We start from the raw sequence: 12461 nt of genomic DNA, 5'->3' as shown, positions 1-12461 counted from the left end.
CTATAGAAGAACACTTTTATACCTTTAGCTCCTGTGTTGACGTTCTTTAAACTATCGTAACTCTTCAACCGTTTATGGAACAAAATTATAAAAAATAAATTTGAGTGGAGAAAAGCAGCTAAACTTTTATAGTAGTGAAGTCTTCAAGCATTCATTAGCTGGTTTTTAACGTGGAAAGAAGTGGTTTTGCACAATTATTCAAGCATATCTCCACTCTCTGTGTCAGAATAATGTGGAATAACGTTAATTGCACAAATGATGGAAGAGTTAAGGTAGTTTCAAGAACGAGCGTTGATTTGTTGTTATCGGCAACAGCTCCAGTGTTAAAGGGAGAAGTCACTTTCACTGTTTCAGGGAGTATTTAAGTTGGAGAAATGATTTGTTCCGGACTGAGTCCGCTTAATCAGTTTCTGATCTAGTCCTAAACTTTGCATTCAGTCCGTTTTCAGTCCGGGGTCAACCGGAGATTTCTGTTCCAGTCCAAAACTAATGACTAAAGATCTCTTCAGTCATTGGTCAGCAGTTACGGGGGCGGGTCAAAACAAAAAGAGAAAGATGGAGGTCCTGTGGTTTATCAGGATTGTTCACTTATTCAAACGTTGTCATTTTGGTGATTAATTCTGTACGTCTGTTTGAAGACCAGTTTCAACACTTTTACTGCTACTTTGTTATGGTGAAGGAATACTGCAGGACGGTGCTGGAGACGCTCCAAGGTACGGTGTCTACAGCATATAGATCATCAGAAAAACAGTGTGAGAAGCAACGTGTAACACGTTAAAAGTCGGTTTCATGAGCCTGCACTCATCCGACCACATTTTATGAGTCGCTGTTGCATCGTTGCTCCACGTTTGTCCACTAATGACCGGCTGCGTTAACCGTTTCTGTTCAGATATTTCACTCTTGGAAAGCTTCGTATTCACACTAATAAATCTCAGAGCAAACGGAAGTTCAGTCCGATTGGAAATTAAGAGAGACCACCTTGAAAGATGGGTCAGAGAGTGGTTCCTGGTCCTGGACCAGAGTTCACTTGGGGGGTTTTCAGACTGAAACTGTGTTTAGCGAACTCTGGATCACTGTAAGCAGACCAAATGTGTCCAGTCGGAATACACCCTTAAACTGCTTTAGTTGCTGGAGAGTCCATGTCCGTTCAAACTGTAGTGAACTGAACAGGATTCACGAGATGTAAGCCTTCAGGTGAATTGAGAGTCATGGTCCACACCAGTTTAGGAGGGTCCTTCACTCCTGCCCAATCAAAGCAAACTTTGGTCGAAAGCAGGGGTGTCCAAAGTCAGTCCTTCAACCTGCCACTGAAATCTCCCTGTTGCCCAAACACACCTGATCCAGGTAAGGCAGGATTTCTGGAAAACCAGCAGGAGGCCGGGCCTCCAGGACTGACTTTGGACACCCCTGGTCTGCAGATTCCTAATGTAACACAGTTCTTGGATTTCAAGGATGGTGTTGGAGCAAGAGACTATATTAACAAGAAGAAGGATCTTCAAAGGACAGTTATGTTATCTTCTCATTAACAATTTACCAAGTTTGTCAATGTTTTCTTTTTGAACTACAGTTGTCTATTCAGAGGACTCGTACTGGTCCACTCCACACAAAAAAAAACATTAATCGCTATATCTCCATGTCAGACTTTTCCAGTTGACTACTTTAATGTTCATTCACACCTTCATTCAGCTGATCTCAAAAGGCTAAATAAATCAGTTTATGGGTGCTGACACATATTTAATCGGGATCATGGTTAAAGTCTAAGAGATGATGTGGAGTTTCTCCTTTATATTCTCTGACAGGGTCTCCGTTCCACTGAACTAATGACCTGTAACTGTGTTTATTGAATAGGACAAAGAACCTCCTTGTTAATGTGAGTAATAGGTTACTCCTTCATATTTAGTCAATACACAAATGCAATTCTCAGAGCTCCACCTTTGGTTCCTCTGCAGTATCTGTGAGTTGAACCGTGCTGATTACAGGATTCTATTCTCTTTGCATGTCATGGTTGGAGAAGCTGCTGTCTCTGTGCTTACTTCACGCCTGGTGTCATGGAGATGATTCAGAGCAGTGCAGGGAATAATGTAGATTCAAGTATTTAAATGTCAAGCTGGTACTGTGACAGCAGGCATGTTAGCTTTATAAATTGTGCTCTTTTTTCTTAGATTTTTAAGTTGACAAGCCGGGATGCCATCCTTCACAACTTTGGTACTAGGAGGGAATACAGACGGGAGAACGTGTCAGCGCAGCTTAGCTGCTGAGCAGAGGTGTTGTGAGAGCAAAGACAAAGCTGCAGCGAGCTCCTCCCAGTGCATCACTTCTGACAGCACTGAAACTTTGTGTGGGTGCGAGATTGTCACCAGGCAACACAATTCTCACACTAATGGTTTTGCCTCAAACAAATGCTCAAACATATGGAAATCTGTTAACCAGCAGAAGGAGGGGCAATCTACCGAGCACGAGCTGAGCACAAACCAAATGACAGATTAGGGACAAAGAAAAAGGCTTCATCATTAAGACTATTAAAAGCATATTATAAATAACTACTTCCAAGTAAACACAAACACTTAAACTGTTTATCTTTTTGTCACTCTGGAAGTAAAGAAGATAACATAATCCTGCAAAACTGTGACTATACGAGACTAAATGACAATTAATTAAGAGGAAAAATACAAATCTAAAACAATAAAGATGCATTTGAAAGATTAAAATAAAATATCGCTGTAAAACAAACCATTTCTGAAACAGAAATGTAAATAAAAGGTTTATGCAGATTTAATAGTCTTGTAAACATTAAAACAGACCTCTGCTGTCAGACATTAATTCAACAACACGCAGATTTACTGTTTTTCTCCTAATTGAGGCAGAGATGGGGCAAACCGAGGAGGTTACATCATGTAAAATGCACAGTCATTCAGCTCAATAACACCGCGCTACGCAACATTACCCCGCAAACCTCCAGCCTGGCGGCACCAACTCTCACGGGGGCCAGACACATTAGTGAGACATTTATTTCAGTATTGGACGTGCCAGTTAAAATAGCCCACAAGATGCTGATAGGCAAATTGCAGAACTATAGTTACATTGCAGACAGCCGCCCCGCGAAGCTTTCTTCACATTCTCTTTGTCCACCTGCTCTGAAAGATGCTGCCTCATGAGCTGCAATCACATGCCGGGGCGCTAACGGCCCCACGAGGCCATGAACAGGCCAGGAGTCCAGCAGACCACAACACACATCAAAGAACATCTTCAGGAACACGGTTTTATTGGGAAACTGCCACAAATAATTCCAATGTCCAGAAAAAGAAAAGATTGGCCAAATATAGTAATAAAGAACCTCTTAGGGAAGTAAAGAGGGTTGACCCGGCCTTGATGAACGGCGCCAAAACAATAACCATCAATGATTGTTCACCAAAGGAACAATGGTAACTGACAGTTCACCAAAGTAAAGACCATTATTGGTCGTTTACCAAAACAATGACCATCAATGATTGTTCACCAAAGGAATGAGCATTATTGGTTGTTAACCAAAACAATGACCAAAGCAGTGACAATGATGAATGAATTCCATTTCCCAAAGCACGGACTCTTGTTTATCAATAACCAAAGCAAAAACTGTTATTTATTGTTCACCAAAAAAATAACCATTACTGATCGTTCACCAAAACATTGACTGTTACTGGTTGTTCACCAAAGCAATGACGAAAAATGTCCATTTACCAAAACATTGACTGTGATTAATCAATAATCAAAGCAATAACTGTTACTGGTTCTTCACCAAAGCAATAACCATCATTGATCGTTGACCAAAACATTGACTGTTACTGATTGTTCACCAAAGCAATGACTCTTATTGATCAATAACCAAAGCAATAACTGTTATTGATAGTTCACTAAAACAATAACCATTATAGATCAATAACCAAACAATGACGAATAATGTCCATTCACCCCTGACTATTAGTGATCATCAACCAAAGCAATGATTGTTACTGATCATTCACAAAATCAATGACCATTAATGACCACTTCCCACAGCAATGACCATTAATCAATCAAATCAAATATACTTTACTGTCCCAAAGGAAATTTGTCTTGGTCTCACAGAGCCAATTTCTGCCAATTACATCGCAGTCGACTTTGTACAATCATGATAGCAGACAACACCGTACAATTGCACATAAAACATACAAGGTCTTAGGTGTGCTGAGCTGGAGTTACACACATTTATGTTGTTGAGAAATTTCAGAGAAAACTGTGAGCACAAGTAAAACTTAAGGTTAAAACCTTTAAAGAGATTTGAAAGACCCATTTCAGTATAGTCCTTTAAAATGATGAGAAATAGGTCATGATCCAGCAAACGTCTGGAGTAAAAAATAACAATAAACTGTGATTAATAGGTAATGACTGTTCACCAAAGCAAACTCCAAACTGAAGTTTGGACAAAAAAACACTAAAGCTTGTACCAAATCTATAAAGTTTGTCCCTTAAGTCTCTAATCTAAACAAAAACAGGACATGGGAGAGTCGATGGTCCACACAGACCAGTATGAGTCTCCACACCCTTCTGCTAGACAAATGTACAGATTTGTAATCCAATGAACCAGATGAGCCAGTCCACTTCCTCAACCCAGTAAAGTAAATCAGCAGAGGTGGGACGGTGGTGGTTCCCTGTTTACATGTTACAAGGTCAAGAATAGTCATGAATAGTTGAGAAGAGTCCTCAGACAGCACGGCTAAGGGAGGTACAGTACACTCATGTATACGACGTGAAGGCCAAAAAAAGCAGCTCACAGTGCAGAGATGGAGAATTGTGTGGTACAAAAATGTTGGAAAATAACACTTTAGTGAGGAGGTTAAGGCTCTCGCTAATATGGGACGGTCAGGGCAACCGGAATGAACTGGTTTTCTTCTCCATGATTCTTTGCTTCTGGTCAGATCTCGTCTCAGGCAATACAATGTCCAATAAAAAAGAACGACAATCGTCAATTCTTTAGACTGGCTTTAGTTTTTTTAGGACCAAATGTGAACGGAAACAAACCAAACCAAGATGGGAAGATCTTCACCCACTGCTTTGGGTTGGGGATGATCCTAGAGTTTAAAGTCTGATTCGTTTGACGCTGGTCAATGCTGGCAAACTAATGAAATACAACCAGGTGTCGGCCTCCAGTGATCTCTCACTATATTGTGGTTCACTTGTTCATTTATTTATTTATTTGTTTATTTGTTGGTCTGTGTTCTGCATCCTGATTGGCTGTAGATCATTGTCAATCAATCTCCTCCATGCTAGGTTTCCTGTACAGAATGCCTTCAATTTGCCAAATCTACATAAATCTTCGATCACAATCAGATTTTTGCTTTCATTCTATAAAACTAAACTTATTTTTCAATGAAGGTTTGAACTATAAGAATTCCAATCTTAGAAAGTCTATAAGGTGTGTAGTTGGAGATTGAACAGCCTTAAAAGATCCATAGAATGCATCTTTCCCGTGACAAATGAGACGTAAGACCTTATTGTAAATATGGTCAAAATGCATGAGTTTGAATGAGGCTTTGCAGCAGGTCAACCAAAAATCATCAGGAGAAAAAAAAAGTTTTTACCTATTTTTTTTCCACAAAAACTAAAGAATTATTAAAAAAAAAAGCCATAAAGAGAAGATTTGTAACATGTATATGTGTTTTAAAAACAAATAAAAAAGCCAATGGCCACTTAGATTGTTCAATAAATGAGATATTGTTCAGGCTGGCTGTAGATCTACATTTCCATATATGTTCACTCAATGAACTGGTCTATCCAGACTGAATTACAGGTTTATTATTTCTGGAAGTCATAGTTGGGGCTTGATTGTGGCTAGTCAAGGCCAGGCAGGACTTTTTACTGCTACAATAATCTCAAATACAAACGAGAATGAAGGAAAAACAGGGACAACCAAAGAAAATCCGCTGAACTGGAGGTGAGATCGATGAAAGAACAAATCCCATTAATAGTTTTGTACACTGAGAACCTGACATTTCAAGCATCGAGTCCTTCTTCAGACCATTAGATTTGTTGTATATAGTTGTCATCTTAAACAGCCACAATCCATCAGTTCAACAAGCTAAATGACACATCCCATTGATTTAGAACTTTAGAAAAATGATTTATTTGAAGAATTTTGGCATTTTCTTAATTACGAACATCATCAGATGTAGTTTAAAAATGTTAACATTTTGGTGAACACTCCAACAATAAATGAAAAAAGGTAGGTGATGCTATTATGGACAATTATTCTCACTTTTCTGTGAGAAAATCCCTTAATTTCATTCAGAACATAAAAGTTATAAACTAGACTCAAATTCAACAAGACATTTTTGGTTCTCAAAATTTTAATTTAATGCTAATAAGGCGTTTTATGCATTTAAATGTTTAGACTATGATAACTATTTTCTACTTGATCATTAACTGCTTGTTTCTAGTAGAACTCATGAACTCAAAACCTAAATCTGCAATCCTGGAGGAAAGACCTAAAGGCAAAAGCAGGATGAGACCTCTATCAAAACAGAAAATAAAAGGAGGGACCCCCCAGGAGTGTTTCTTTCTGAAACAGCTGTCCTCCCACTGTGCATGAGGGACGATAAGTTCAGCGGTGCTGAAGATTGGGTGGAACCAATTTGAAACCATGAAACAACCTCCGTGGCCGTGTTTTTGAAGTCGACCACTGACCCTTCTGTTTTGGGTTTTTTTTTCTTCCTTTCTGAGTGACAATTCAATCAGAGGATTTAGTGGTCTCCATGTTCCAAAACGCGCCTCGTGGCAGCATAACTAACAGGAGCCAAAAGTCCATGAAATCCTTTCCTGAAGGATTCATGATGGATTTAGGATCTAAGACCCTTCCTGCAAGCGCGGCACTTCAAACCCGGAGAGCTGCTTTGTGACAGTCAAATGTCTGTTTATTACAAATAAAACAATAAAATACATCTTCATTTAAGGGAATTGTATTTGATGTAGATGACTGACTCCTCTGAGTCTTGTGGGTTTAAAGACCACCTTTCCAGGCCTCTCTCCAACAAACTCTGTGATTACATCGCCTTACCAAGCTGGAGGAGGGAGGCCATTTTGATATATCTGCAAGCAAGAGTTCAGAATATTACCCTGCTTGAGATATTAAATCCCTGTGCATGATGGTCACAGCGCTCAGTCAAATCAGAGTGGGTCCAGTACATGCTGCACAAAGATCCAATCTATTTGGAGTTAGAAGGGTGTGTTATTGTGGACTTATTTAAGAGGTTATAGCACATTTATGTCCAATCTCATGAACAAAGCTGATTCTATAATAATGACTAAAAATGGCTCCAGTTCAACTTTGTAATTTGGGTCTCTTGCTGCCACACTGAATGACTGCAGGATATTTAGAGCATTCTTAAAACTGCTAAAATCATCAAACTGATCCAATGATCTTAACACTCTATCCACCAAAATACAGCTTCCTGTGTCTGCAGCACTAAAACAAGAACAGAGAGTTCTTCTCCTCCCACCGCCTTCAAACCTTTAACACCACAGTTTTAGCTCCAGAGTTAGTGCTCTTGGCATAACTGTAATTCTTCAACCGTTTTCACAAGTAAAACAGCCAAGAAAAGTCATCTGGCACAGATATGCAACACTTTACAACAGTTATGAATCAGATGATTCTGAGTCCATCTCTCGACTGTTAGTTAGTTTCTTCGACATAAATAGAAATGGACAAAACAAGGTTGTGACGTCACCAATAGAAATCCTTACCTCCAGTCGCCATGTTTCCGCATGATTTCGCTATTGTGGGACCAGACAACGTTAGGAAGCAGCGATTGGTCTGAGAATCTGTCGAACGCTTCTGACGTTTGAGAGTGGGGCCATCGGGCGCCACAAGCTCTTATTGAGGCCTCTGATTGGCCAGTTTGTAATTTAAATATCTTGGGATAAAGAGAATATATCATAAAGAACAAGTTAGGTTTAGCAGGAAAATGTTAAAGAGACAGCGGAGCAAGAATTATTACTCTGACAAATAAAATAACTGAATAATAACTGCTTATTTTTCAATAGAAGTCTATGGGATTTTGGCTTTCTAGGACCAGCAGGTACTTCCTGTTTGGAACGTGAGGAGGAAGGATTGATCCGTCCAATTCTTTCTATGTACCGTCTATGGTTAATTTACATTGGTTATGTCCAAATTCCCACCCTAACCCCTAATGTTTTTCTAAACCCGGATATAACATCAGTGAAAATCTAATCAAAACGAACATTTCAGAACATTTATTTAAAAAATACAAAGCTTTTAGTTTTACAAAGTAACTGTAAAGTAAAGTTAAAAAAAGTACCATAACTTCTCACTCTGTGAGCCTCAAAAGCACAGCAGCCACTGAGGTTTGATAATTGAGACATAATCATTTCAACAAATTCCACTTTTTGACTATATTTTCAAGAATTAAACAATTTTATTTTAATGTATCATTAATTTGGCAACAGAAAAGCACTAGAGGTCAACAGCCCAAAAAGTTGATTTAGGCTTTAGTTACCTTTTAAGGTGAGAAGCCTACATTTACATGTGAGATTTTAGAGCAAACGTCTTTGATTTTCAACTCCTGGAATTCTTTTAAGAAGGGATAAAATTCTACCTAATTAACCAGACAAGATTTAAATTCAAAAACCAATCTGGGCTAAAGGTGTTAACCCGCAAACAAGGTTCTTTTTACAAGGTTTGTGTGAACTAGAGCTTTAGCTGCGACTGAAACCTACCAGCACTTCCAGATGCTTCGATGGAATTTAATCTTGCAAATTAGATGTGATGAACCTCAGTCAACAGGTAATTAACCAGGAGTCGTGTATCACAGGTTGATAGACAGACATGTATGTAGGAAAAAAACCCACAGCGGCTTATTTCATCAGCAGAGGATCGGCGGTAAATGCAGCAGCAGCAGCACTTGGCTGTGTCTCCTCTTGCTTTGTGTCACTCCCGACATCAGTCTGGATCACAGGCTTGTGTTGCTTTATCGCAGCGTGTGCGCAGGCTGGGAGGCTCGTGCAACAAACCTCCACCCAGTCGCATTCATCCCCCTCCAGAGCGAGCAAACAGCTGTGCACATGTTAACAGCTGCTGAGTGTAATCAGATCATTTGGAGATGAACAGCGAGGCCTTTCTGTCTTTCTCTGCGCGGCTCCACAAGTAGCCTAATTGATACACAGCCTGATGCAAGCTGGGGCGTTGATGGTTGTCGCACCCAATGCAACTTATTCACAAATGCCACCGCCAAAACTGTAAAAGCCTAATTATGGCTAATAACTCACACAGGTGGAGAACCGGGACTGAATGCTAATTCTGGGGTTTGGCTGGCCTTTTATTTGTTTATCTATTTATTGACGGACGGTGAAACAGAACGAGCCTCCTCGTGATTTACAAAAGGCTCACTCAGCTTTGAGCCAGAATAAAGGAAATCCATGTCACACGAAAAACAAGCATTTCTGTCATGTAGCAGAAGGTTTGTTTGTCACAAATCAAACGTGGGATTCAGGAAGAAAAAGATATAAAATAAGTAAACAAACTGGTTACACATTTTTTATGAAATTATAATACTAATCTGTATAAAATAATTAATTGTTTAAATTTTTTTTAGAAAAATATTTTCTTATAAACCTTTATAACTACTCCGTGATTGACAGCTCCTCTTTTTAAACAAATTGGAGGACAACAGTATTTTGCAACTTTTTTTTTTTACTTGCTTTATTGGTTTTGCTTTTAGCAATAAACATAAAAGTATAAATGTATCACATCTAATTAAGATATTGATTTTATCCACAAACACATGTAGATGATGACATTGTTGCTATTTTAAATCATAGACAGACATATTTGCACTCATACAGACAGTACATGAATCCATTGAATAAAATAATAAACTATTTGCTTGAAAGTGATCAAGAAGAAGCAAATTTATGTTTACTTTTCTTGAAATTGTATTTTTTTCCCTTATTGTCATTAATATCAACGTGTAATTAAAGAATGTAATTCATAAATCTATGAATATGTGGGAAAAGTGAGAAAAACTGTGACATTTTTTACAGATTTATCATAAATGAACCATGTTAAAACCCTGGAAGAATATAAGAGCCAAAATTCATGATTATTTAATGTGTCAATTATGCAGTTTTAACGTGATATGTGTGCTGTGTATGCGTATACGTACCATGTATGACTTTTATACACCATGTATAATGAGAAGTTACTCAAAACCTTTCAAAAACTTTGTGTGGTTTGACACTTGTAAATGTCCTCATACTTTCAGCTGGAGAAACCATTCAAACTTTAAAATATTCAGCAACTACTGGGTTTTAGGGTCATTTTTAGCAACATGCTTCCTTTTTTAGGCTAATTTAGATGATCCTTTTTCCAGTTTTTGGCTAATTTGGAGTTAGCCAAGTTTATATTACACTAGCCGTCTTTGGGTAATTTAGAGAGATTTCTATTTCCTTAGGTAATATGGAGTTTATCCAATATTTTAGCATTATGCTAGCTGTTTTTGGCTAATTTAAACATTTTTCTTTCATTTTTTTATTTTTTGGCTAATTTGGAGTTTAAGTAACATTTTGGCATTACACCAGCTGTTTTTGGCTAATTTAGACATGTTTCTATTTTTTTTTTTTTTTTTTGGCTATTTTAGAGTTTAGCTAATATTTTAGCAAGCTTTAAGCTTCAGCATTTTTAGCTAACTGCTCTGGCATCTTTAGCTGCCACACTCATCTTACAGCATCATCATATGTGTTTTTTTTAAATTAAACCTTTATTTTACCAGGAAATCCCATTGAGACTATCTCTATTTTTTTAAAGAGAGACCTTTAATTGTTTATTTGTATTGAATCCTTTCTTTTAGTAGAAAAACAGTTTGATGTAAGGGGCGAAAAAAAAACATAATTGGCTGTAAGATACTTTTAATTCATTGTGTTGAGAAAAAAATAAATCCGAAAAATGAAATTATGACTTTAAAACTGTGAATCGAGTCGTGGCTTGACTGAATCATTACATCCCTACTAACTACTACTCTTACTGAGTCGGCTTATCCTGTTTTAGTTAAAGTAGCATCTTAAAAAAAAAGATTCTTTTAATCAGACACCAAGATGAGATTCTGCCATCAGCTGGAAAGCCAAATCTCCATGATTTGGAGCCTCCACCCTCCGATGATGGCCCACACACAGGGGGATTTACAGACCACCTCCAGCATTTGGGAGCCGAGTGGCTGTGAAGGTCTGCCAGCAGTCCTGACCTCGACCTCGCTGAACATTTGAGAGATAAGCCTCCGTCTGCCGTTTGTGCCAAAGTGACCAAAACAATGGACCCCACAGCAAAATTCCTCCAACAGACTACAGTTATTAATCCATCAAACAAGCGTCTGTGGCTGAATGGGCTGTTTGGTATTAGCAGAGGAGATTTGGCAATCGTTTAACCAATTTTTCCAACAGTAAGAGACTTTGAGAAATAGTGTAACCAGCACAGTTTTCTTTGTTTGTCCTCTTTTGTGAGCATGGGTCCATAAATGAGAGATTATGACATAAATCCATGTTTGCATGTGTGAAGAATGGATGGAATGAGTGACTTACAAACTCCATCGGTTTCGTCCGAGTCGTCGGGGCAGTCGGGCTCCCCGTCACAGAGCCAGGCCTCGGGGATGCACGTTTGCTGATTATGACAGAGAAACTCCCCGACATCGCACAAGATGGCTTCTGGATGGCATGAGGAAGAGGGGTGGAGAGGAAGACAGAGAAGATGTAGCATGAGGTGATGGAAGCTCAGCAGAAAACATGGTGTGAATGTAGATTGAGCGGACCCTATTTTTGGAGACTAGAAAATGGTTCCGGTAAAAATTCTCCGCAGGAGCACAATTACACTTCAATCCAATGAAACAGAGAGAAAGATTTTTCTTCAGGAGGCAGTCGTGCGCTCTGCTTGAAGGCTGAGAGGCGAGTAGGCGACTGTTATGTCGATAGAATGTGTTTTGCAAATCACAGTTCTTTATCGGGAGATGAGGCTATACATTTGCTTTTTAGAAAAACATATTACCCAGACAATTGTGTTTTTGACAGCTCCTCTCATCTAACAAAGACATGATGTCCTTTGTGACTCTGCAAACTATTTCAAAGCAGCTTGACAAGCTGGCTCTTATCTTTTAGCCTCCTTGGTGTTGTGCTTCCATTTAATGGTGGAATGGGGGAGTTGTGTTAAAGCCTAGTCAACTAAAGAGTCATCATCGCCTTTTAATACAGAAATCATCCATCAAAACCTTGACACGTTCCTGCCTGTAGCTGTCACACAGTCAACTCCATCACACGGCAGAATGACACCAGCTTTTGCTGCCGCTCTGACACCACAATGTGACCCCACGCTCCTTCTCTTCAGCGCCAACCAGAAGCGGTAATTTGTTTCCAAGCCACAGACAGCGAAATGGGCTCAAAGTCGCCCT

The 12461-nt window shown here is 38.9% G+C and overlaps 1 protein-coding gene across 1 annotated transcript in view; it reads right to left on the bottom strand.

Moving 5' to 3' along the window:
- lrp1bb (low density lipoprotein receptor-related protein 1Bb) overlaps window positions 1-12461 on the bottom strand; it is a gene marked incomplete in the record, with an annotated part of 410583 nt that overhangs the window by 290961 nt on the left and 107161 nt on the right. The window contains 1 exon segment of the mRNA XM_024287246.2: window positions 11602-11724. Within this exon segment, the coding sequence (XP_024143014.2) occupies window positions 11602-11724 (123 nt within the window).

The sequence above is a fragment of the Oryzias melastigma genome, linkage group LG21 (assembly GCF_002922805.2).
Source record: "Oryzias melastigma strain HK-1 linkage group LG21, ASM292280v2, whole genome shotgun sequence".
In the NCBI taxonomy this organism is placed as follows: Eukaryota; Metazoa; Chordata; class Actinopteri; order Beloniformes; family Adrianichthyidae; genus Oryzias; species Oryzias melastigma.
Note: the sequence above shows the minus strand (reverse complement) of the source record. Positions and strands in the feature narration are given on the sequence as shown.